Source organism: Prionailurus viverrinus, chromosome E1 (genome assembly GCF_022837055.1).
Source record: "Prionailurus viverrinus isolate Anna chromosome E1, UM_Priviv_1.0, whole genome shotgun sequence".
Classification (NCBI taxonomy): domain Eukaryota; kingdom Metazoa; phylum Chordata; class Mammalia; order Carnivora; family Felidae; genus Prionailurus; species Prionailurus viverrinus.
The window spans coordinates 15,922,975-15,950,364 of record NC_062574.1 but is presented as its reverse complement, the minus strand read 5'-3'; the positions used below and the strand labels follow the sequence as shown (position 1 = coordinate 15,950,364).

The 27,390-nt window shown below is 45.6% G+C and overlaps 1 protein-coding gene across 1 annotated transcript in view; it reads left to right on the top strand.

The window, feature by feature from the left end:
• Nucleotides 1-2,802: 2,802 nt before the first annotated feature.
• The window catches only part of NXN (nucleoredoxin), a 159,417-nt gene continuing 134,829 nt past the window's right edge, over nucleotides 2,803-27,390 (top strand). Inside the window, exon 1 of the mRNA XM_047833269.1 lies at nucleotides 2,803-3,292. Coding sequence (XP_047689225.1) covers nucleotides 2,921-3,292 — 372 coding nt within the window. The 5' untranslated portion in view covers nucleotides 2,803-2,920. The remainder of the gene's footprint in view (nucleotides 3,293-27,390) is intronic.

The window sequence follows — 27,390 nt, the reverse complement described above, 5'->3', positions numbered from 1 at the left end:
ATTCTTTACAGGAAGCCAAATGAGTCTCCTTGGGCTTCTTCTTGTAACAAACACCCACTAGAATTATGATTTTGGAATCATTTCCATTGCAAATCCCCTCTTTCCACACCCCTTTAAAAGGCAGCTGTGATATTTGGCTTCTAACCAAGGCCTGCTGCACCAACAATTCTCTAAATTTTATTTATATTTCATGTGCAGTATGCTCAAACTCTCACTTTCCCAGGTGCCAGATGCTGGTTTGGATATACTCCAGTGGAAAGTGCTTTCCTGTGAAATAATAAAAGTAAAAGGCTGAACAAGCTGCCTCTTTATATCAGACTTGCACCTAGTGGACCAAAGTTAAGTATGCTAATAATGACTTCACTCTTTTCCCAACTTTGTGATCCCCCGAATTCCCACTTCACCTACCTCCACACCTTTGCTTCCATAGGATATAAATGCTTATTTGTAGTCCTTTTACATCTCTTCAGTGTTCATTTGAAAATGTCAGAACGTAGGATCTATCTGTCTCACGTGATTTCAGTGGTGCCTAATTTGATCCACTGATGGGTATTTCAAATATGACTTTCAGGATTTTTCCCTTTTTAAAAAGTAATCTCTATGTCCAACGTGGGACTTGACTGACATCAAAAGTCTCAGGTTCTCTCAACTGAGCCTTCTAGTCACCCCTGCTTTCAGGATTAAAATAAATTTTTTAATGTTTATTTTTGAGAGCGAGACAGACAAACAGAGTGTGAGCAGGGGAAGGGCAGAGAGAACAGGAGACACAGAATCTGAAGCAGGTTCCAGGCTCTGAGCTGTCAGCACAGAGCCCGACGCGGGGCTTGAACTCACAAGCCATGAGATCCTGACCTGAGCCGAAGTTGGACGCTTAACCGACTGAGCCACCCAGGTGCCCCTCCTTTCAGGATTAAAAACAATTTTTTTAAATGTTTTTATTTTGTTTTTGAGAGAGAGAGAGAGAGACACGCACACACAGTGAGATCAGGGGAGGGGCAGAGAAGGATGGAGACAGAATCTGAAGCAGGCTCCAGACTCTGAGCTGTCAGTGCAGAGCCCAATGTGGGGCTTGAACTCACAGACTGCAAGATCATGACCTGAGCTGAAGCTGGAGGCCCAACCGACTGAGCCACCCAGGCGCCCCCAGGATTTTTAAAGATATCTAATAACTTAATGTCTGTTATGTTCATAGCTTTAATATATTTTCAGTAAAAAGTGATGTTTCCTTTGTGTTTTATTGTAAGTCTGCCCCTGCAGTGGCACAGAATTTTGGCATGACACTTTAAGACTTAACTCAGAATTTCCTTTTTGTGATAGGAATCTTGCTTGTTTAAAGGCAGTCTTCAATCCACAGATCATTCTTGTGAAGTGAGCAGATATATTAGGTGGATACTAAGAAAGCGGGTGTAAGTTTTAGGGCTGCCAATCCACTCTAGGCTCCCACCTCCACCTCTTTCATCAGTTTGTGTGGTTAACATTTCACTGAGCTGAAAAACGACAATTCCTTGTTCTAGCCTAGACAAATTGAGAACCTTAGGCATGAAAATTTGTGCCAAAATCTTGCGATGATATTGAGGTTTAAATTAACTCTTGTAAAGTGTGCTATGATGTGTGTGTGTGTCTGTATGCTTGTGTGGGTGGAAAGCCGCTATAAAGTAGAAATACTTTGCTTGCCTGCCAGTATCTCTTCACATACTGGGCTCTGGCAGATCTCATTTTTTCACTCTTTCCATTAGATGGCGCTAGATGCCCAAGAAATAACTTGCAAAGGCATGGTGGAGGGCGGTGAGAGGGGCGTCTTTTCCTTTCACTGGGTTGCTGGTAGCTGAGCACACACACAACTGAAGGTCCTCTTCTATTGCAGGTTGGCACGGTATGCATTTTATTTTTTCGTGTGTATGGGGGGGGGGGCGGGAAGGCTTGCCACAGACCACCTGTTCAATCCAAGCATAGGGTAGCATCTTGCCAGCTGGCAATAAATAAATAAATAAATAATTCCTAGAATTTGTCTTAACTATCAACAGACTTGATAGAAAGTATAGAACCGATTCAGGAGTGCAGCCAGCATGGATTTAAAGCTGCTGCGGCATCTGTTTCATACACTTGCGGAGATGGAAGAGAGCCACTCACTGCGACCTGTGTACTGAACTCCCACAGCGCAACCCGCGAGCCACTCGCCAGTCTCAAGGACTCCCTCATGTGTGCTTAGCTACCCGAGAAATGCAAGAGGCGGCGTCCTCCAGTCCTCTTAAGGTAGACGAAACATACACAAAACACACGATAGAGAAATAAGTGCTAGCAAGCCCCAGCCTGATGAAGTGGTGATTGTGTATAGATGCTAAGTACTTGTAAGCATTCCGAGATGGGGTACGAAATGGCCGGTTAGGCCTTGCGCAGGGAAAGAGACAGAGAGAGAGAGAGAGAGCCGAGCACTCGGGTAGGGGGACTATGGGAATGTTTGGAGAAGTCCAGAGAGAACTGAGAGCTCGGAGGGTGGGGGACCAGTCCAGCTCCGCACCGACTGCAGCCTCAGAGAGGCCGGCTAGGTGACCCCTCTCCTTTCTGCACTTAGCCTCGGGCATGCCCTCAGAGTGGGGCGTTTCCGGCCAGCCTTCTTGCTAGGGCTCTTTCCCGAGCAATTCGGCCACGCGGTGGAAGCCTGCGCGGGATCGCCAGCTGCAGCAGATTAGGGCCCAGAGCGCGGCCCGGGACAGCCACGGAGGGGGCGGGCCGGGGGCGGGTCGGAGGGGCGGGCAAGGGGCGGGCCCTGGTGGGCGGGGCTCTCTTCTGCCCCTCGCCCGCCGCCCGCCTCAGCCGCCGCCGCCGCCGCTGCCGCCGCCGCCTCCGCCCGCCGCGAGGACCGAGGGAGCGGGGTTGCAGCCGCCTGCCCGCCCGCGTGCCCGGGCTGCGGTGGGCCAGGATGTCGGGCTTCCTGGAGGAGCTGCTCGGCGAGAAGCTGGTGACGGGCGGCGGCGAGGAGGTGGACGTGCACTCGCTGGGCTCCCGCGGCATCTCGCTGCTCGGGCTCTACTTCGGCTGCAGCCTGAGCGCCCCCTGCGCGCAGCTCAGCGGCAGTCTGGCCGCCTTCTACGGCCGCCTGAGGGGGGACGCCGCGGCCGGGCCGGGGGCCGGGGCCGGGCCGGGGCCGGGGGCCGGGGCGGCCGCGGAGCCCGAGCCGCTGCGCCGCCTGGAGATCGTCTTCGTGTCCTCGGACCAAGACCAGCGGCAGTGGCAGGACTTCGTGCGGGACATGCCGTGGCTGGCGCTGCCCTACAAGGAGAAGCACAGGAAGGTGAGCTGCGCGGGCCTCGTTGGCGCCCCCGGCCTCGGTGCGCAGCCCGCGCGTTCGGGGAAGCGGGGTGTTCGCCGGCCCCACCCGCAACACGCGGGCCCCTCGGCCCCGCTCCTGTATCTTTGCACACGCTTCCCCTCGTGTCCCTTAGTGTCGCCTTCCTCTGTCTATGCCCGCCTCTGTCCGAGGATCCCGCCGGGTTGGGGCTCCCGCGGCAACTCCTCGGTGCGGGTGCCAGGCCGCGCCCGTGGGGGAAGTTTGACACCCCCAGGCCCCCGATCCCGGCTTCTGTCCCAAGGAGCCAAGAGCCAGATCCCCACGCGTCGGGAGCCTTGCTTAGTGGGCGGCTGCGCCGGGGGTCCCGACCCCGTGACCCCCAACCTCCACCGTGGGCGCGGGGAGGGGCTGTTTCCTTCCCTCAGCCTCCAGACTCCCGGCGGATACCTGTAGTGGTGGGGGGTTGGCGCTCGCCCCCTACCCATAATGCCCAAACCAGGAAGTTTCCTCTCTCTGAGAGGAATCTTCTTTTCAGGGGACCCCTTCCCCCGTGACCCGGGACTCCGAGGCCAGGCCGCCCCGTGCCCCGGAGAGGCAGCCGCTGACCGTGGCTTTGGGTGAGAAGGGCGCTCACTCCTCTCCCCTTCTCCCTCCTCCCTCATCCCTCCTCCCTCCGCCCCCGCGGGCTCGACTAGTGGCCACCGGGGAGCTTTTCATTGTCTGCCTGTCCAGCAGTCCTCCCCAGATGCCTCTCAGGCGCAGGAACAGACCCGTCTTTGCAGGTCTTAGTTGCTTGGTCGGTGGGCCACTGTCGTCTTGGCACACTTCGAAATTAAATGCTGAACTGATCCCTTAGGTTAACTGGAAAAACGAGGCTTTGGGGAAATTTATACTTCGCTGTCAACTACTCATTCCCAGCATTTTGCTGCTGAAATTAGTTTGGGTTTTTGAGTGCATCTGTTGGATGAAGCTGTCTGTTTTAATAAAAGGGATTCAGGAAATCTTGTCATAAATCGAAGCAGGAAAAGTTTTGGAGCGTTCTTGCTTAATTTGTATGCGTGATGCAACGTGTGGATCCTGCACCTTCCCTTTCTGAGGAGAATCTTAGTTTATGGAGTGGACAGGAGAAGAAGGGCTGTTCTGGGGGTGTGGAGGTGCCCCTGGGGAGGATGGTAACGGCATGCCATGTGTTTCTTTTATGTCTACAGAGTCTTGTTGAGAAGCATGATTTAGATTTAGTAAGACCAAAAGGCTTTATATTGTGACCCCAAATGTCTCGAGTAAATCATCTCCAAATAGTGTGAGGTGCGGATTTAGGATTTAAAGCATGAAATACAGTTTAACAAATACAGTTTGTAAACTTCACATTGGAAAAACATGAGCTCACTAACCACACAGAGGCAAAACTTGGCATTTTAACCACTTTTTAGGTGATCTTGCTCATAGTTGGGTTATATACTTGATAGTGCATGAATATGAATGGCCAGTCCTTTTTTGCTTTAAAAATATGGGAATTCTTTGTTTTCCTTGGTGGTTGTTTTTATGATCCTTTTGGGGAGACATAATATTCAGAAAGTGATTTACCAAAAAATATTTTTATTGTTATGGCAAGTTTCTATTGTATATACCAGTATGTGTAAAATAACGTCCTTATTGGGCAATACACGTGATTTCTAGCTCATGCGAACATGATGGGAAGCTGTTATAGACCTGAGGCCTGTTGTTTTTTTTCACAGTGGAGGAAGTAAATTTGCTGGATGGTAAAAACATGGAGCAGATTGCGATGTTTTCCAAATACTTAAAGCTTTTTCTTGAAAAAGGAGACTATTTCATATGCTATATGCCATGCCTGGTTCTGTCTGCCGGGGCTAGTCCCCTGCACACACACAAAAAGTGGCCCTAGTCTGGACCTGCCGATTCCACCAGGATGAGAGTCTGGATGACACAGGGCAGACCCTCATTTGAAAATACAGTTCAGAATGCTGAACATGCCCAAACCATGGTGCATAGCATCTTAAACATTTATTTGTCGCTCGGAGTTTTTCTGTCTCGCATCCTCTGGTTCACTTTGTTGTGTAAAACAAATCCAGTTTTTGAAGAGGTAGTTTCTACTCCTGGATGTTCATGAATAGGCAACTCAAGGTCTGTCTGATCCCGGAAACCATCCGTAGTGATATGCCAGGTAAAAAGACTCCAGCTGTGTTTTTTATGGAAAACATATTTTCAGAAATGACAACAGCTATGTACTCCCTCTGAAAGGAATTATTTTCTCCCTTGAAACCAAAGAAAGTAAACAATTCCCTTTTTTGTAAGGTTGAGTTTTTGTCTCTCTGTTTGAAACTGAGATGCTTAGAAGTCTGTGAGCTTGTAATGGCAGTTTCGTGATAAAAACAGGGAAAAGCCCAGGGCATCCCCAGTTCAGGGTGCTGAGCGGTGAACGCTTACCTTTTTGCTGATGGCCCCTGTCCATGTTGTTTCGCCAACTATAATAGTTTCAAAGAATAGAATTTTGTTTTACACTGAAGGGCAAACAGGAGTTCCAGATTACTAAGTTTTTTAAAGTTCTCGTTAACATTTGTTCTTTCAAACCATTCATATACTTCTTCCCACTGGGATAACAAAGGATATGGTTCTAATTAGTTATTGGCTGGCATTTCTCTAAAGAAAATTGAAAGATTATGGTGGGGAAAGAAAATGCCGTGTGGTATTTTTTTCTTCTTTTATTAATTTCCCCTTTATGTAGTAAGAAAGTCTGGGGATGACCATATATGTTAGGCTTGCATTTTGCCTGGCTCTGCTCACCTTGACTGAAGCTGTGAGAAAACAGCAAATAAAAGGACTCCAGCATCTTTAAACAAAACAAAACAAAAAAAATGCTTTATGGATGGTTGTCCTGTTTCTGCTTGCTTTTGTGGTAGGTGCAAAAATAACTGAAGCTTCATTTTTTTGGCTTCCAAGCACACACATATAAATAGCTGTATAAAAATTGTAATTAAATGATAATAGAACTTTGACTACCTTTATAAGAGCAGTTTTGTCAGGAAACCTATAATCTTGAAGTCAAGGCAGTTGGACTTGTTTTAATAAGTAGGTTTGCTTTTCCTTTTGTTGGGAGACATTTTTCAGATTTCCGGAGAGAGAGAATGAAATGAATGGTTGAAAAGTGGTGATGATTCGGACTTTGGGAATTTGATGTGTTCCTTCGGGTGGGGATAACTTACTTTGCTGGCCGAACAGGAGAGTGGATCCCCAGGATCTTCTGCTTCAGCATCAGAGAGGGCAGCACGGAGTTTGGTTTTAAAGCCACTGGACTTCATTTTGCCTGGGCTGGATACCTGATGGAATACATTTGGTCAGTGTGGTTGCACTGACATCAAATGGTGCAGGACCGCTGGTCTTAGACAGGTTTGCTGGGGTCTGGCTTGGCCCTAGACCTTCCTGCCAGACAGAAAGGAAAAGAGAAAGTTGGGGCCAATGAGTGGCAGTCAGGAGGCTCTGGTCCAGTCTACCTGCTCCGGTCTGCCTGCTCCAGTCAGGGGAAGGGGAATCTTCCTGTTTCCCTGTCTGGGTTGTTTGCTCTGGGTGGTTCTTTTGGTTCAGACTAAATCAGAGGTGTGGCCTAGAATTCACTGGAATCCCTTTGGCTCTTTGGAATGGGGCAAGGTTTGGTACCAACCCAGGCAATCTTTTTTATCTTTGAGAGAGAGACAAAGAGACAGAGTGTGAGCCAGGGAGGGGCAGAGAGAGAGGGGGGCACAGAATCTGAAGCAAGCTCCAGGCTCTGAGCTGTCAGCACAGAGCCCAACACGGGGCCTGAACTCACAAGCTGTGAGATCATGATCTGTGCCGAATTGGATGCCTAACTGACTGAGCCACCCAGGTGCTTCCCCCTGCCCTCCAACCCAAGCAGTTTTATAGCTCCATCTCTCCCAGCTCATCTTCCCTCAAATCCCGATACCCTGACCACTAAGAGAATAACTTCTAGGACACTGACCACTTTCATGGTGCTAAAAGCAGAAAAAGCACAGCTTTGAAGATAGGGTTTTCTGCCTTCTGCAAAAGGAGCCTGGATCAGCCAGGACAGGCTCCCTCTGTTCACTTTGTTTCCAGGACTTGGATCTGTCTAATAAAAGACAACAGTCCAATTAAAGTAATAAAAGCAATTTTCCTTGAGAGGCTTTTTCCTTGCTCCATTATTTGTAATGTGGTTTGTAATCTTTCATTTTTCTCTGCATAATGAAGACGTCTAGTATATAGTAGGTAAAAATAGGGACTGATGTCCACCTGCCTGAGTTCAGATCCTGGCTCTGTCATTTGATAGCTGTGTGACCTTGTGAAAGTTACCCTACGTGTCTGTGCCACAGGTTCCTTATCTGTAAAATGAGATGATAATAGCATCTGCCCGGCAGATAGTATGTGCTCACTAAGTGCTAGCTATCGTTAAAAAATTCTCATGAAATCTAGTAATTCTTTCATCTCCTGAGACTTTGGAATATATCACATTACAGAATTGCGGTTACAAGGTATATTTTTTAACTTTTCAAACAAATGACTTCTAAGTGTACAGGGGGGTATGGTGAAGGAGTTGAAAGAATTGCCCTAGAAGAGATTATAATTGAGGAGAAAGACCTGGAAGAATGAAGCAATGAAAGCAAATGAATATTTAGAAAATACTATTCTTGGGGTTCCTGGGTGGCTTATTAAGTGTCCAACTCTTGATTTCGGCTCAGGTCATGATCTCACAGTTCATGGGGTTGAACCCTGTGTCTGTCTCTGTGCTGATAGTGTGGATCCTGCTTGGGATTTTCTCTCTCTCTCTCTCTGCTCCTCCCCTGCTCTCTCTTTCAAAATAAATAAATAAACTTAAAAACAAAACAAAACTGTTCCTTAAAGAACTGGTAGTCCTGAGATTTACTGAGCTCCATACTCACATTTGCCAGTGAAACTTGAGACATCAGATCAATGAGGCCCAGACGGGATAAAGGGTAACAACTTTAAGATGATGAGGCACCCTTCTTGAGAGAGATTAATTACGCACTTGGTGCTGGTTCTGCGGTTTGCCAGAGCTATTAGGCGCGTCTGTCGCTGATCCTGCCCTCTTAAATCCGGGCAGCGTGAAGGTTGTAGGGCTGCTGCTCTTTCAGCTTGGGAAAGGGATGGTGCCTGCTCTCTGGAGCAGTGGAGACTCTAACTAACACACCCTCTAACACGGCCACCTCCCTTCCTAGCTCTGGAATGCTGTAGGATAGGTTTGCCCAGACTTGTAGCCACTGCGCCTTACGATTCAGGCCTCCAGTTAGGGACTCAGGCCTGACTGGCTAGCTGTTCACAGCTCTTGCTGATTGATAGAGGTTGGGATGTGCACCAGAGCACAGAGGAAAGCTGTGGGTTTTGAGGTTAGGGTCATTGATTTCATTTACCCTCATTTCTCCCCCTCCCCCACCCTCTTTTTATCACTCTTCCTTTTGGTTTTGAGGCCTTGTTTTAGTATCTGCACAAATTTGAAAAAGGAGGCTTTGTGTGATACACAGCTGGGGTGGGGACTGAGTCGCTCTGTGTATGGGAGGTGGAGGGGGTCTTTTTTTATTTTTATTTTTGATAAGGCTTGGGGCTCTAGGACTCTAGCTAGCCCCTATCTGAATAGACCAGGCTCCTCGAGGGATGATTTCCTTTCAAGCGGGAGAGCATAGGCTTGGCATAGGATATTTTCTTCTCTTTGCGTTCTCAATTCCCAGCGGTGCTCAGTGTTAACCACCAGAGTGCTTACTTTTCTGTATTTTATTAATTTACCATGCTACTTATTCAAAGGCACTCGAAGAAAATGGCTATGAATTTGGAATCTTTTTGCAGATCCTGGCTCTCATGAGGTTCTTGCGTACTGTTGCTTTATATCTGGCTGTTATCTTAAAAAGAAGTAAGAGTTGGGGCGCCTGGGTGGTTTGGTCAGTTAAGTGTTCGACTTTAGCTCAAATCATGATCTTGTGGTTCGAGGGTTCGAGCCCCACGTTGGGCTCTGTGTTGACAGTTCAGAGCCTGGAGCCTGCTTCAGATTTTGTGTCTGCCTCTCTCTCTGCCCCTCCCTGGCTCGCACTCTGACTCTCTCTCTCTCTCTCTTTCTCTCTCAAAAATAAATAAACATTCCCCCCCCCAAAAAAAAAAAATTAAAGCTGATGGTGTGGAGCCTGCTTAAGATTCTCTCCCTTTCTCTCTGTCTCTACCCCCACTTGCTCTCTCTCTCAAATTAAAAAAAAAAGGGGGGGGGTGGGGTGCCGGGTGGCTCAGCTGGTTAAGCGTTGAGCTCCTGACTTCGGCTCAGGTCATGATCTCACAATTCGAGTTCAAGCCCCACATCGGGCTCTGTGCTGACAGCATGGAGTTTGCTTGGGATTCTCTCTCTCTGCCTCTCTCTCTTCCCCTCCCTTGCTCATGTGCTCTGTTTCCCTCTCTCTCTCTCGAAATAAACTTAAAAAATTTTTTTTAAAAACTCATAAAAAAATTTAAAAAAGAAGTAAGAGTTCTGAAGTCTCAAGAGTCATCCTTGCTTCTCTGGCACCCCTCACATCCACAGAGTCTTGCTGATGCGATTTCCTTAACACATCTCAACTCTGAACAATTCTTGCCATCCCTATCATCACGGCTTGAGTTGAGGTTTCATCTGGACGACTGTGTACCACCAGCAGCTTCTCCTGGGGCTCCTTGCTTCCAATCTTGATGCCTGGAATGGTTCTCAGACCATCTTCTCAAACTGCCTATAATCAATGATCAGTTTTATTTTATTTTGTTAATTTCCAATCCGTCACACACCAATCCAAGTGGCCTTACTAAGCATGACTCCTGTTGAGGTTGAATCACATGCAACTCCCCGCTAAGTTGACCTCACACAGGCTGGTCTCTGTCCTTTTCAACAAGAGGAGCCTGTTGATCACAGGCTTGGTTGTTGCTGCAATGTTGAACTGCTGAGTACTCATTCTCAATTTCTGTACTTACCTCGTTTGGGGCCAGTAGCAGCTTATGGGAAAGCACTGGGTTGCAAACCTGCCTTGAGCCTTGAGCAGCGCTGCTCTAGACTGTTTCTGGAATGGTCAAGTCCAAAATCACAACTTTGATCATATCATTCTCCTACCTAAGAATTCTGTAATTGTTCTTCATAGCTTTTGGGGTCAAGTCCAAATTCTAGAGCATGGTCCCTGACTATTCTCCTGTCTCCTGTCTCACCTGCACAGTGTTCTTTTCCCTCCCAGCTGGCTGAGTTTGGAACTTCTAAACTTCAGTCCTGGTTCCCCTGTTTCCCTAAGAAGCTTTCTTGTCTCTTTGTCCTCTAGGTGGGATGATTCTGTGGGCTTCCATAGATCTTCTGCGCAAATGCCCTAGCACTTAGGCTGTGTTTGTTTCATTATTAGACTGTAAGCTCTTTGAGGATGGAAACCAACCAAAGAGGGGGGGAGATGATCAGTTCCTTAGGTGCTGAGACTATGTGATCACAGAAAAGCAGGCATGGGACTTTTAGATTGGGAACTTGAACACATGGTAGCTTCCACATCGTGTAAGTTGAAATGTGTGCTTTCACTATTGTGTAGCTTGATTTTAATATTTAATATTAGAGTTGAGCCTTAATTGAATTGTATAATTGTATATATCCATAGTATGTGGGTGTTTTTGTTTTTGTTTCTTAACGAGTGCTGTAAAAGGCACTTAAACAAGCAAATGGATGTGTAACTCCATTGCCCTGTAATTCTGTGCTCAAAAACAGGAAAAGACTTGGAAATGTCAAAAATCTTAGGCCATTAAAATAGTCTCCTATCTGTAGACCTATCATTCCATGCTTTTATGTTTCATAGTTTGTGTTTCTCCGGAATCTTTCTTCCAAGGAACTCAAAATACATGCCTATTACATCTTCGAGCAACTAGCAATCAGTAGATACTAAACGTTTTAACTTTTCAAAGTATATTCGAGTTGGAGAATTGAAGCAAGAGAACCAATTATTAGATTAGGGTCACAGTGTTGGATGAAAGAGCTCAGCTGAAGTCCCTTAAATTCAACTCGGTCCTTTCTGTTTGTGAAATCGTATCTTACAAAATGTTCACATCAAACATTCTCTGTGGAAGAGGAGGGAGCTGAAAGTTCTCTTTTCAACAAATGGTTTTTGGTGTGGATTCACCCTAGATATGCATAGAAGACCCTGAAATAAGATAGAAGTAGTTTAACTGCTGAAAGCATTTGCTGTTGCCTGGAAGACAGGAGAGCCAGAACTTCTTTGCTGCTGCTGCCTTTCTGAGATGTGGTGGTGGTGGTGGTGGTGGTGGTGGTTTCTAAGGGCCTTTTAATGATTTGGCTTTTTTTAGATCAGCCAGTGAAGTGGCCCCAACTCCCCTTCATCCTATGCAAAGCCTGCGGGCTGCTTTAGTGCTTTTTGTTCTGAGACAAAATTGAACTTCAGGTGTCCTGCCGAGATCCTAGGACTAAATCAGTCCTCCCTTTTATGAGGTTTTCAGAAACTGCTGTTCTAACTTCCAGTGAAATCTCAAACATGTGCTTTCTGCTTTATGACAAGTAAGAAGTATAGTAATTGAAAGTTGCTTGAGTGCTGTTATTCTCGAGCGAAACCCTGTAATGGAAACTTTTGTTCTGTGGCATCCATGATTAAAAGCAAACATAAATTTTCTGCTGCTTGCTGGTCGTAACTCTTGGACCAGATATACAGTGTATTTTTGTATGAACTACACTTAAAATCCTTTTCAAGAAACCATTTAAGCTTACAGTTCAGCATTCCTTTCAGTTACATCTTATCACTCCCCCACTCCCCATTGTCTTATTTCAAGGTAGACACCAATTACAGGTAAATTCAAGTAATATTTCTACGGTGAAGAATGCTTTCATCTCAGATCATAGTTGAATACTCGTAAAGAGGGTGTGGTGAGTTTTGCTGTTCTAGGGATAGGGTTTCCCTCTTTGTTTTCCTAGGGGAATTTTATCCAGATGAATCGGTTTTATAGAGTTTTACTTGTCTTTTTTCGTCAGTATGCTAGGGACAAAAATCTGAATGGAATCAGAAGATGTTGCCTTTTCCCCCTTTAAACGTGATCAGGTCAAGACAGTTTTCTTTGGGTCAAGACAGTTTTCTTTTGATCGTGGTGCCTCACAGCACAGCTGCCTCATCTGTTAGTCATTTTTCAGGGTTTGATGTGAAATATACAGATTGGGCAGAACAACCAGCTATAGGGAAAAATCATAGTGTTACCTCTGACCTCTCTCTGGATGGCAGTGAATGTAGGTGTGAGGATAGCGTTTTCTCAGCTCTGGGCACGTGCTTGAGTGACTGCAGCTTAAAAAAGCATTTATATCCACGGACCTTCACAAATTCTCCGCTATTAGAAGTGAACGTTTAAAATCTGTCACACGGTGGCTAAGAGTATGGGTTCTGGGTCTGGGTCTTTTGGGTTTGAATCACACCTTGGTGGATTTCTAGCAATGCAGTTTTGGTGCAGGTTACCCAACTTGTGTGTCTCTAGGTCCTGGTCATTAAAATGGAGATAACAGTATCTACCTCGTAGAGTTGTTGTTAAAGGGTTAAATGAGTTACTATTCAAAAAGAGTTTAGAACAGTGCCTAGTGCATGGTAAGTGCCCTTTAAATGTTTACCCTAGGCACTTCAATATTTCAGTTCCTGTGTTTTGGCTGTTTCAGATGACAGGAGAGAAAAATTCTCAGCTTTTCTTTCTTTGTATCACACCTGTCCTCAGCACCTAGACTCTGCATCTAGTGGCCCAAAATGTAATCTTGTTTCTCCCCAGTTTCTCACTAGGACAGGGGTAGTTACTGGTCACTTGTTGATTTGATGACACACCATGCCTTTGACTCTGGGTAGAATTCTAGACCAGCTCTTTGACCAACTGGTTGCTCAGTTTTCCTGAACGGATTCTAATGGATTTACCTTTGAGCTGGGAGTAGGGAGCGGGGTCTGGGCTGTATATATTTCTCTTGCCATTTATTTATTTATTTTTTTGACTTTTTATTACGGAAAACTTCAGACATCACACCAGTAGGGAAAATAGCACAGTGAACCCCCTTGTACCCAGTGCTCAGATACAAGGATCACCAATTCATCATGCCCTCTCCCCCTCCCCTTCAGTGGATTTACTTTGAAGCAGCGCCCAAGCATTGTATCATTTCCTTCGTAAACATCTCACTAAGTAACTCGTTTTTAAAACATTTTTATTTATTTTATTTATTTTAATGTTTATTTGTTAATTTGGGGGGTGAGGGGCCGAGAGAGAGGGAGACAGAATCCCAAGTAGGCTCCGTGCTGTCCGCGCAGAGCCTGACGGGGGGCTGGAACCCATGAACTGTGAGATTATGACCTGAGCCAAAATCAGGAGTCAGATAGCTTAACCCACTGATCCACCCTTCACTAAGTAACTCTTCACTAAGGCACCCTTCACTAAGTAACTCTTAAAAAAAATCATAATCTATCATAACCTCAAAAGATCCGATAATCCCTAAATATCGGCAAATATCCACTCAGTATTCAGATTTCTCTGATTGTCTCCTAATTTTTTTTTTATAAAAATAATTTTTTTTTAATTTGTTTGAAACCACATTGCAACTGGTAGCTATGTCCCTAAAGTCTTTTAAACCTAAAGTTTCTCCTTCCACTTGAACTTTCTCTGGGTCTGCCCCCTTGCCACATTCCCAACCCTTTCTTATCCATATTGTAAAGGTCTACAGAATATTGACTCTTGGGTTCAAAAGTGTCCTAGGCCCTTGTCGTTGAGACCAGGTGTTGGCCGCCTCCTAGTCCCTGGTGGCTCAGATGCAGTTCTTCAGAGAGGCTGCCCTTCTCCATCTCCACTCCGCTTCTCTCTGTGGGGGCCCTGACCTCTGGCCGGCTGCTCTCATAGTGACCTGTAATAGGAGGGCCACCCGCAGCTCTGGGTTTGCTTTCTGTCCTGTCAGAACCCCAGGAGAAGGAGGCCAGCTTTGGTCACCCTCCCATCCCCGGACATGTCTGATATTCTGATTGGCCACACCCGAGTCATGCACACGTGCATAGCCAGAGGGTGGGGTCACAAACCAAGTGGACTGAACATCAGGAAAGGGGAGTGCTTACCAAGGAAAATGAGAGTGTGTTACTTGAGGGAGGGGACATGGAAGGACTGCAGATGCCCCCTAGAGTCATCTATGCCTAACCCCATGGCAGCATGCTCAGCAAGTGGTCACCCAGCCCTTGGCAGAGCATTTCTAGTGACCACAAAGTGCCATCTCCTTAGGAGGCCATTCTGACATCAGCCATCCTTGCCTAAGGGACTGGCCAGCCTTCAGAGACCTGCAGAAGTTTTCTCTCTGAAAGATTCCCATGGTCATTTGGCCATTTCTTACATGATAAGGGTTCAAGTTTCATCACAATCCTGGCTGTTCGTATCTGAGCCCACCCCACAAACCTGAACACGGACTCCAGGGGGGTCTGCCCGAAGCACAAAGGGTCAGCTTATCTAGATATTATCTGAATTTACATAATTACAGCTTGAGATTGTATTAGCTTTTCTGACAATCACATTACACTGTGTTGACTCACTGACCTTTTTGTCAACCAAAACTCCAAAGGCTTGTTCATCAGTTTTATACCTGAACAAATGAGAACAGAGTCCCAAATCTTATATCTGTGATCCTTAAGAATATGTTTACTTAGATTTGATTATTTTCTGCAATCTGTCAGAATCTTTTTTGCATGCGTATGTGGTCACCCACAATAATCATAGCCCCTTCTGAGCTATGAATTATGTGATCCCTTGCAGACCTTCACTAAATCTGGGGATGGAGTCCCAGGTCACACCACTAAAGCCTCCTCCAGACTAATATTGGTCTGTTGTTGAAACACCTTAGAATCCAGCCAGTTCTAAATTTGCCTAATTATATTACTATTCAGCCCACACCTCTCCATCCAGTTAACCTTTATCATAGGAGACCTTAACAGATTGCTGGCTCTAACTTAGAGATTTGCCATTTCCCTTTCAAGGAAAGATAGTGTGAAATGATTTCTGTTTAGTGAGCCCATGCTTACTTCTAAACTGATCACTTCTTCTCCTAAGTGTGTGTTTAATAACTGTAATAAGCTGTAGGATCTGTTGAAGGGTTGATGTCAGCTTCACCGATCTGTAGCTTGCAGAATCTCCCTGTTTTGCCCATTTGAATGAAAATCAGTACTGCCTTCCATCTGTTGGTTGCTGGTGATGAAATCACTGACAGGTGTTAGGTGATCTTGTGGGCATATTTTCTCCCTCTTGGATGTAATTCATACCTTACAGGAAGAGGGTTGCGAGATCAGGTGGGCCTGTGTGGAGTGTTGGTTGGTACATTTGTTTCCTGCATAGAACCCTGTAGGGATAGCTGTGGCCAGAGACCCCTGTCAGAGTGTAATTGGGAGCACCCCATTTGACCAGGATGCTCAGATCCTGCGCTTTCTGAAGTCTGTGTGGCAGTAGTGGCTGCCTTGTCCCCATCCCAACACCTCCCTCCTCCCACTCTCTCATTAGGGCACTAATAGAGCCTGAGGGAGTCTTTTCCTTAATGCCATTTCTCCCCATCGGGCTAGGGCAGGATGAGAATCTGGCTGGCTAATTAAGTGTGGCATTTTGTTTCAAAATTAGCAAGAGACAGGAAACCTCGCTGCAAAGCAACCTTAGCGTCCTTGCAGATAGATTTTTCGTAACACTTGACTTTTTAGAATGAATCACTCCATTTATTTTCAAAATTTTACCTTCTTTTACAAGGGACTTGTTTTCTTACCCGAGGGTGTTTGCCTGTTTAAGATTACACGTAAATCTGTTCTATCCTTTGCAGTTTGGTCCCTAAGAAGGCTGACATTTCAAATGTTAGGCATGAGGATGAATTGGCATTAAATGCCTTCAAACAATTTCTTGGGGGAAATCACTTTCCTAAATTTGCAGAAGGGCTTGGGCTTCAGCCCTTGGATGCACTGTTTTTACTTTTACAAATGTGCTTAAGAGTAAAACACTACCTCGTACCACTTGAACATCTTCCCTTTCATTTGGAGTCGTGGAAAGTATTAATTTGCAGCGGCTGTGGTGGAAACACTCCAGTTTTGAAGCGCTTTTTGAAGCGCTGCTTTCCTGCAAAGGTTCAGTTAATGACTTTTTCTGAGGTCATCTGAGCCTGCTTTTTGGTGGATACAACAGCCACAGAGACAGTAGTGACCAGGCGAGTGCAGATCCCCGGAACCAAACCTGCTGTGCCTTCACGAGGAGGCTGTTGGTTTGTACGCATCCTCAGCAAAAATTATGTCTCTGCTGCTCACGTTAAAAAGCCATTTGTATTCCTTTACTCAGCATATACTTAAACACATTTTTCCACTTGTTAACTTTTTCCCATTTGCAAGAGAAAGCCAGGATTTCATTTTTTACGTTAGAAAATAATCCTTTTTGTAGAGATAATCAGTAATGGTGTCGTATATTATTCTTCCGGTAAAAGAATAGGTGTATACCGCGGGTATGAATGTATATGCTTCAATATCTTTTATACAAGTAGATTTTTTTTTTTTTTGAGAGAGAGAGAGCGCATGTGCACACACAAGCGGAGCAGGGGAAGAGGGAGAGGGAAAGAGACTCTAAAGCAGGCTCCGTGCCCCGAGTGGAGCCTGATGTGGAGCTCGATCTCATGACTGTGAGATCATGACCTGAGCGAAATCAAGAGTTGGACGCTCAGCTGACTGAGCCGCCCACGTGCCCCACAAGTAGATTTTTAGCATTTGAAATTAATTTTTGTTTTCTGAAAGGACAGTGTCTTCACATGTTAAATAGAATTTCAAATAAAATGAGAGGCATGCAGGGATAAGTAAGTCTCACTCCCACTGCTGACTACAGCTTGCCTCCCCTGTAGCAGCCACCATGATCAGGTTCTTGTTATGTCCCTTCAGAGGTATTTTGTCCTTATTCAAGCATGTCCCTGATACACGCATACTTTTTTTTTTTTTTTTAAACCAAGCCTTTTAAATAGATCTTGCTCATATTCTTGGCTGTCCTGACAGGTGCTGCTTTTTTTCTCAGGTGGGTAAAGACTAGAAGTGCCGTTGCATAGCCCTGTGGTGACTCTGTACTGTGCCTGCTGTGGTAATGAACCCAACATAGAGACAAGGAACAGAATTCCTCCCCTACAAACACCACTATCCCTAGAAGGGAAATGGCTTTGCCTGACATGTTTGCTGAGTATGGTGGGCTAAGGAGACCTTTGAAAGGAGCTTTCCCGTCCTTGGAGAGGGGCCCCCTCTAGAACTGACATAAAGCACTCAAGAAGACAGTGTCTGTGGAATTTCCACTGCTGTGCCCTGCCGTTTGGATAAATTAAGAGGTTCATTCTCTGAGCTGTCATTCTTCCCTTCTAAGAGTATTCGGATTTATACAGGAACAAAAGACTTCCCCAAGACGGGCACTTGTATTATGCTGTGTCTTTTGTGGTGACTAGTATTAGGCAACCTGTATTTAATATAAGTTTTTATTTACTGAATGTGCTGCACTCTTAGAAAATCCATCACCACCAGAATCCAAGGTTATGAAATAGATCAAATAAGGGATTATATCTGTTATTTTCATTATGGAAGGATTATTTTATTAGGCCAAATCGTTTTAGGTTGTGAGCTTCTAAGAGATTCAAAATGTGATTTCTTCCACTTAGAAAACTCCTTGACAACATCTTTGGAATGCATCAGTTGTTTTGAGAAAAATGTACAAATATTACATCAAAAGTCCTCTTACTAAATATCACACACAACTTTTCCACTTTCCTCTGAACATTCCTTATTCATTTCTATATGAGGCAGCTGAGAAAACTTATAACTCAGTTATAGTTCATGGATGCAAGTTGCTTATGAAAAATCAAAAGGTTGCTAGGGGAATTAAATAGGTTTATTAAATAGATTATAGAGCTTATGAAAGGCACACTTTGCAAAGATCCAGTGAACTTTAAAAGGGGACTTGGGGGGGCCCCTGGGTGGCTCAGTTGGTTAAGCGGCCGACTTCGGCTCAGGTCATGATCTCGCGGTCCGTGAGTTCGAGCCCCGCGTCAGGCTCTGTGCTGACAGCTCAGAGCCTGGAGCCTGTTTCAGATTCTGTGTCTCCCTCTCTCCCTGACCCTCCCCCGTTCATGCTGTGTCTCTCCCTGTCTCAAAAATAAATAAACGCTAAAAAAAAAAAAAATAAATAAAATTAAATAAATAAATAAATAAATAAATAAATAAAAGGGGACTTGGGATGCCTGGGTGGCTGTCAGTTAAGCGGCTCAGATCAGGATCTCACGGTTGTGACACTGAGCCCTGCATCAGCCTTTGCGCTGGGCATGGAGCCTGCTTAAGATTCTCTCTGCCCCCCTCCCTCTGCCCCTCCCCTGCTCATCTTCTCTCTCTAAAAAAAAATAAATAAAAGAGGACTTGACTTAAGAATGGAAGGGGAATGAGTGTTAGTTTAGAAGCAAGAGTATCTTCTGAACAATTAGTCATAAATGCCGAATAAATGTACATCCTATAGGCCAGGACAAAAGTATAATGCTTCTTGCCTTGCCTTACCTTCGTGAAGGTATCCTTTAAAGCTGTGTAATAATGAACAGTCTAAATGTTCATCATGGAATTGTTAAGTAAATTACAGTACTCAGAATCATGTCAAACAGCTATTAAAAATGGAGTTAATGACCTTTGCTGGAATGTAGAACTATACTTCAGATACTGTATTCAAAAAAGCGAGATCCCAAATTACACAGATACCATAATTACAGTACAACACTGTTTAAACAGATGCATAAGAAAGATTGCAGTAAATGCCCCAAATTGCTTATCATTATGTTGGGGTAGTGGTGTCTATGGTGGTGAGTCTCTGATTTACAAATGTTCCGAAATGTGATCGCTTGTGTAATGAAAACATATGGGAGGAGCTAATGGTGCTCTTGCCTGGAAAGGGTGTGCGTATAGTTTGTGAACGCTTTGTTTTTGTGTGGGTTCTCTTACCCCCTTTCGATCTGGTCAGCAGTTGAGTGGCATTTTTAGAAGATGAGGAGGTAACCTTGCTCACAGTCGCTGCCTTACTGAAGCGCCAACCTGCTTCCAGAAAGGCTTTCTGGAAAGAGTAACTTGGAAGTGACCTTTTCAAATGAGGGGGAGGGTAGTCCAGTGGATTAATAAAGAAAGATATTCCAGATATAAATAATCACGTGGGAATGAAGGGGAAAGTTGAGAAGGAGAAAGTTCATTGGATCCAGCAGGGAGAAGAGAGTGGGGTGGAGAAGAGACAGTGCCTGTTTGGAAACTGATGAGTGGCAGAGACTCCCCATGCTCAGGGGAACATTGTTACCTTTTATAAGGAAAAACAAAAGTTCCTTTGGCAGGTGGTGGGGAGAACACATTTCCGGTGATTCTGATTTGGAGGCGGGATTTCATCAGGCCTGAAGACTCTGGGAAGCGGACCTGGACACATGGGATTAGTGGCCTCTCTCAGGGTTTGGGCTTGGAATGAGAAAGACACGCCAGGTAGTAAGTAAGAAACAGATGCCTTCGTGCCAGAGGCCAGACTCAAACTCGAGAACCTCGTCGTGGGCCAGGCTGCAGAAATACATTTTCTGTAGGCTTCATTAGATCATAAAGAGGCACCCTGGGTTAATGGCTTCTGTTTGTGAAATAAAGGAAAAGAAATTCCTCGCGGAACTTTCCACTACTGTATAGTGTTGGGGAGAGGGGGGAGCAGTGACTGGGACTAAGAAGCCCTCGTTCTGGATTTCTCACTTGATAAGTGCTCATATTACAAAGTCAAGCCTGCGCTTTTCAATGCTTTGTATTGACACTGCCCAGCTTCGGTCAGTCACATGTTTTCTGAGTATCTTATTTGCCTCGGGCAGTGTCAAGGATGCAGAGAAATTAGTGACAAAGTCCCTGTTGTCAAAGGCATTTTTAATTTACCTGGGGAGATAAGGCATGATATACATATGTAAACTTAGAGTCTCTATAAGATGATGTTTAGTGAGTTGATTGTAATAGGGATGGGGTTGCCAACAGAAGCTTCAAGAACAGAGAGTCCCATGACACTTCGTCAGACAGCAGTCAGAGAGGCTGGACCGCCCGTCGTGGATGACCTGGCTCACACTTCTCTCTCCTGTTCTCTAGCTTTGAGATTTGGGCGAGTTACTTTAACCTTTGCAAGCCTGTTTCCCCATCTGTTAAATGGGAATGATAGTAGTACCTACCTTGGAGGGTGGCTGTGGAGGTTCCAGATGACAAGGAATTTAAAAAGCCCTTAGCCTGCTGGGTGGCACGTGGGAGCTGGTCGGAGGTGGTGACTGTCATTCCACCAGACCAGAATGCTTCTGAGGACGGGGACTCCGTGCTCATCATTATGTTATTCATCCTTAATGCATTTGGTAAACTTATTAACGAATACTGGGCACAAATATTTATTGAAAGACTGAATGAATAGGTTGGGATCTAGAATTAAAGAGTCGGCTAGAGTCCGGTAGAAAGAGAAATAGAATTCCAAGCATAAAAGCGAGTCTCAAAGTCAAACAGAGATCTACATTTTTCTGCGTATTTGTGCTTTCATCATCAGTGAAGCAAAGGCTCTTGTTGTAGAACACTGGGCAATGGGGTCTTTGAATGTTAAACTGGGAAGGATGTTGGGGATCATGCAGCAACTCCCTTCCTTTACAGATGAGGAAACTAAGGCCCAGAGAGGAGGCAGCCACATTGGCGGCCAGCCTCTCAGCCCCAGGTTTCCTGTTGCCAGGTCAGTGACATTCCTTGATACTCTTCCCAGTAGAGCTTTAAAATAAAAAAAAATTTTTTTTTTAAAGGTTTATTTATTTTTAAGAGGGCATGAGTGGGGAGGGGCAGAGAGAGGGAGATATAGAATCTGAAGCAGGCTCCAGGCTCCAAGCTGTCGGCACAGAGCCCGATGCGGGGCTCGAACCCACCAGGGGTGAGAGCATGACCTGAGCTGAAGTCGGACGCTTAACTGACTGAGCCACCCAGGCGCCCCTCTCTTCCTGGTAGTGCTTTTAAAAATGGCCTACCGGTGTGTCCGTGTGACTTGGCCAAAGTTTGCTCGTAGCACAGAGAGATAAGCGTCCTGAAAAGAGGGAAATGCCACAAGTCCTATTTTTCCTGAGTGATTTTGTGTATCTTGGCCTGGAGACAGCGGGACTGTGATTTTCCTGGTCTCAGGAGCCTGTTCCTGAGAGCAGAGCCACTTTCCTGTGGAAGGGCTGGGGTCAGGGCCCGGGGTGCCGGTCAGGGTCAGACCTCCTGGGTGGAAAGCCTCAAGTGGCTGTAACTCATCGCTGAAAAAACAAACACGTTACTTCACTGAACAACAGCACCGAGCACTTAAGAAGGGGATTACCAGGGCTGAAATATGTGAGACAGAAAGAAAGGAATTTAAAAGGAGCCAGGTGTTTGAATTTGTGAGTCCAGGCTGATGAGGCTCCTAAGTGTGAAAGAGAAATTCCATTTAGATGACTGGTGGTCACGGTATTTTTTCCTGTTGGGCCAGCGGGGAAGGGAGAGGAGGAGGTGTGTTATCTCCAGGCAGTTAGCGCCCTTCCCGTGTTGAGGGTTAGCTGGGACCTGAACCCTGGGTACCTCGCCACATGTCCAGGGGTCACGCGAATTTGCCCCATGCTTCCTGGAGGTCATTCCAACCTGAGCAGGAAGATACAAGCCAGAGTAGGGCAGCCTGGACGCATACTTGGTTTCAGCCTCCAGTTCGGGAAGGGGGCTGCTGGGCCAGACCAGCTGTTTACTAGAGGGAGAATTTAGATGTGCTGAAACTTAGGAGTGGGAATCATTCCTCAAGCCAGTTCTTATTAATGAATTATCTGGGTGGCTCAGTCGGTTAAGCATCTGACTACGGCTCAGGTCATGATCTCACGGTTGGTGAATTCAAGCCCCACATCGGGCTCCGTGCTGACAGTGCAGAGCCTGCTTGAGATTCTCTCTCTCTCTTTGCCTCTCCTACTCGCTCTCTCTCAAAATAAATTAATAAACTTAATAAAAAAAAGGAATTATGTTGGTGTGCTTTAAAATACTTTCAGAAACTCAACACAGTCTTCTTGAAGCTGGGCTTTGTAGTTTGCTATCCAGAAAGGATTTGTGGCGTGGAGCTCTGGTGACTGCATGTGTGGTCACCTCCCTCCATGGTGACCATGCACAGAACATGTTTCTTCCATGTTTCTGCTTAAAGATGCCTTATTCAGCACATATGGTCAATTCAGGAATATTGAACTTAATGGTCACAGCCGTGTAACCCATGTCTGAACGAAGCTTATGTCACATACATTTTCTCATTAAGGCACAGCACAGCCTTCTTACACTCAGAACACCAGACAGCACTTCAGCATTATGCTTGGGGGGCCATTTTAAGCAGTGAAATCACCAACAGAAGGCACAAAAATTCGAAAAATGTGGCACTAAACAGACCATGAAAAGGACACTTGTTTATAGTATGAGCTGAAACAAGAAGGCAGAGTGTTGTCTAGTTTGACCTCAGCTGGGACACGTGTGGCAGGTGACTCAGATTCCTCACCAGTGCATGTCTGTCAATGACCTCAAAGGCGTCGCTAGATTGATTTGGGGGTTACAAATAAATTTGGACGAGTAGGCCAATTTATAAATACAGAATTTGTGAATAATGATTGTACCCATTTTTCCAATACATCATGCTGAACATGTAGGGCAACCTTTATAATACTGCTTGGCTTTAATGCCCACACCTTCAGCAAGTTCCTGTATTCCCACTATCTTTTTAATTGTGTGGTTATAAAAAATTAAAAAATACAAATTTGCAAAAGGAACAGTGCTTGAGATTGTCCAGATTCCACCAACCGGAGATCATTATTGTTTGCATTTTGGTGCTTGTCGTTCTGGAGTTTTTTCTATGCAGATGTACATACTGCCATCTGTAGTGTCACATGTTTTATAGATATATATATGCATAAATATGCTTAAAACAAAATTAGTGTCATACCATACTTATTGTTATACAATCTGCATTTTGCAGTTCCCCATTGCTGGAGCCTAACAGGAGAGGTGGGAGTGAATGGTAAGGAATGAGTCTGGATGGGCAAGTAGGGGGCAGAAAATGAAGGGACATCAGGGGGCAGGACTGTGTCCTGATGGGGGCCACTGATATGTTCTTAGAAGGGACCTTCCATAATCAGATTAGATAACCATGGTAGCTGTGTGGACAATGAACTCAAGGGGAGACCAGAGCCACACTGTCCAATAACTTCCTGCCACGTGTGACAGCAAGTACCTTGAAATGTGGCTGGTCCTAAGGAGATGTGCCATGTTAAATATATACTGGATGTCAGAGACCTGGTACCAAAAAAATAATGTAAACTATCTCCTTAATACTTTTTAAAATATCAATTGCATGTTGGAATGATCTTTTGGATATATTGGGTTAAGTAAGATAGATTAAAATTAATTTCACCTGATTTTTTCTACTCTTTTTAAAAATGTTTATGTATTTTGAGAGACAGAGAGAGTGCACATGTTCATGTGCAAGGGACAGAGAGAGAGAGAGAATGAGAGAGAGAGAATCCCAAGCAGGCTCTGTGCTGTCAGCACAGAGCCCGATGTGGGACTTGAACTCACGAAACCACGAGATCATGACCTGAGCTGAAACCAAGAGTTGAATGCTTAACTGACTAAGCCACCCAGATGCCCCTGATTCTTTCTACTTTTTTACGTGGCTACTAAAAAATTTCAAATTGTATGTAGATTGTCCTGATAGATAAACCCCATCGTAAGTTGAAAATATCATTAGTCGAAAATGCATTGGGTACACTGACCCTGCCAAACATCATGCTGAGCCTAGCCTACCTTACACATGCTCAGAACACTTGCGTTAGTCTACGGTTGGGCAAAGTCCATTTTATAATAAAGTGTTGACTGTCTCATGTAATTGATTAAATACTGAAAGTAAAAAACAAAACAAAACAAAAAAGATGGTTGGATGAGTGCAGAATGGTCATGGGTATATTGGTTTATTCACCCTTGTGATCACGTGGCTGATGGGTTGCTGGGGCTTGTTGTGCCTCAGGAGAGATACCACACATCGCCAGAACAGGAAAAGAACCAGATTCAAAATCTGAAATAGATTTACACTGAATGCATATCACTTTCGCACCATCAGAAAGTCAAAAAATCAAGCCATTGTTAAGTCGGGAACCACCCGTCTTTGTATTGGACAGCACCGCCGAGGAGGCAGATGCTGAGGGAGTGAAGTACACAGGGTAGTGGGGATGGGATGGGGCAGGACAGAGGGAATGGATCTGAGCAGCATTTAGAGATACGATCCATGGCTGTTGTCCTGGCTTTGGAGGCTGCTGTGGACCGGAGACGGACATCCCGTGGAGACACTGCAGGTTCTGTTCCAGACTACCACCATAAAGCGGGTCAAATGAATTTTTTCATTTCCCAGTGCATGCAAAAGTTATGTTTATACTATATTATGAGCTGTTAAGAGCGCAGTTAGCATTACGTCTAAAAAATGTACATACCTTAGTTAAAAATACCTTATTGCTAAAATGCTGACCCGATCTGAGCTTTCAGTGAGTCATAATCGTTTTGCTGGTGGAGGGTCTTGCCTCTATGGTGACAGCTGCTGACTGAGCAGGGTGCTGGGTGCTGAAAGCTGGGGTGACTGTGGCAATTTCTTAAAATAAGACAACAGTGAAGTTTGCTGCACCAATGGACTCCTTTCATGAACAATTTCTCTGTAGCATGTGATACTGTTCATCTTCTCAAACACTGCCACTGCTTTATCAGCCAAGTTTATGTGATATTCAAAATGCTTTTGTTGTCATTTCAACAATCTTCACAGCATCTTTACTAGGAGTAGATTCCATCTCAAGAAACCACTTTCTAAACAGTTTTTTTAGTGTTTATTCTTGAGAGAGAGAGAGAGGACAGAATGAGAGAGGGGGTGGGCAGAGAGAGAGGGAGACAGAATCCAAAGCAGGCTCCAGGCTCCAGGCTCCAAGCTATCAACACGGATCCAACTCAGGGCTCGAACTCACAAACCGTGAGATCATGACCTGAGCCAAAGTTGGAGGCTTAACTGGCTGAGCCACCCAGGTGCCCCTCAAGAAACCACTTTCTTTGCTCATCCTCAAGACGCAGCTCTTCATCTGTTAAAGTTTTGTCATGAGATTGCAGCAGTTCAAACATAGTAATAATGGGAAAGCTTGAAATATTGCAGGAATTGCCAAAATGTGACACAGAGACACAAAGTAAGGAAATGCTGTTCAAAAAATGGCACCGGTAGACTCGTTCAACACAGGCTTGCCACAGACCCTTTAGTTATTAAAAAATGTAGTGTCTGGGGGCGCCTGCATGGATCAGTCGGTTAAGCTTCCAACTTCAGCTCAGGTCACCATCTCACAGTTTGTGGAGTCAAGCGCCATGTCGAGCTCTGTGCTGACAGCTCAGAGCCTGGTGCCTGCTTCGGATTCTGTGTCTCCCTCTCTCTCTGCCCCTTCCCCACTCGTGCTCTGTCTCTCAAAAATAAACAAAAATTAAAAAAAAATTTAATGCAATGTCTGCAAAATGCAATAAAGCAAATTGCAATAAAAATGAGGTGTGTCTGTGTTTATGTCCCTCCCAAATGTATGTGTTGAAGCCTTAGCCACCAAGGTGATGGCATTAGGAGATGGGAGCTTTAGGAGGTAATTAGGTTTCGATGAGGTCATGAGATGGTACCCTCATCATGGAATCAGTGCCCTTATGAGGAGATCAGAGCTTGCTCTCCCCACACCCCCGTGTGAGACAGTGGTCTGTAGACCAGGAAGAGAGCTCTCACCAGACACCGAATCTTCCAGCACTTTGATTTTGTACTTTCCCTCCTCCAGAACTGTGAGAAATCTGTCTGCTGTTAAAGTCATCCAGTCTCTGTCTGGTATTTTGTTAATGGCAGCCTGAGCTAAGACAGGATGGATGAGACAGGAAGGAGTTAATGACATCAAGGTATGTCACCAGCTGAGATAGGGGAAATGGAAGGAAGGGTGTTGATTTTGTGGGGAGGCTAGGGAGAGTAAAAGCAGGCAGAGATGTTCAGTTGTCTGCAGGGAGGTAGGTCTGTGAGTCACCAGCAAATAGAGCCAGGAGAGAGACTGAGATTTCCAGAGAGTGGTGGAAAGAGAAGGTGGCCTGAGGGCAGGTCCTGTGGAGCACCAGCAGGGATCTGGGGACAGGGTGGTAAAGGAACAGAGAAAGGCCCCGGAGTGGGGATATCACAGAGCCAAGGGAAGATCTGTCACAGAGGAGGTGAGCAACTAGTTGAACATGAAATGTCAGAAAAGTTTGAAAGGTACCACTTGGACTTATAAATTTAGGAAGGGTGCTCTAAATCTTCAGTGAGCAATTTCTACACTTAGACTACACGTTAACAGTAGTCAACGTTCTACACCACTTCCTCTGTACCAGGCACAGCACTACAGGCTTCATACAACGGCCCCAAGGGGGCACCTACTGTTCTTGTTCCCACTGTACAGATGAGGCTCCTGAGGCAGAGAGCCATGAAGTAACTTACCCAGAGTTATGTAGTGAATGACACCTGCAGGGCTTCAGCCCCCACCCAGTGTGTCCTAAACTTTTTTGCAACTTCCACACTTGCCCTGGAAGTGAGCTACTGCCCTTTCTGCCTTAGTCATGAGTCTCCTAGACCACACAAAAAAATCTACCCTCCCTTTAGTGCTAGCCTGTGGGAGCAATGGTGATGGATGGCAAATTGTGGAGAATTCTGCATTCCAGTGCGCTGAGGTCAGTGTATGCGGGAGCCGAATAGCGCTGGTTTTCAGGGCTCAGCCTGTGCTCCTGGGACAGCCTGGCTCCTCCCGTCCGTGCATTGTGAGTGGATGAACCTCCACTTCCTGGGTGCCCATTGTTTTGGCGCTTCCCATCATTTCTGCCCTCACGGCCATCCCACTAATGAATCCGCAGGACCCCAGGCCAAGGGCAGGGTGGAAGGGCCCGTGTAGCCCATTCCTGTGGACCAGGGCTTGCTTTACCGTGAGGAATGCTGCCCCCACCCCCAGCCCTGCCCAGACTCAT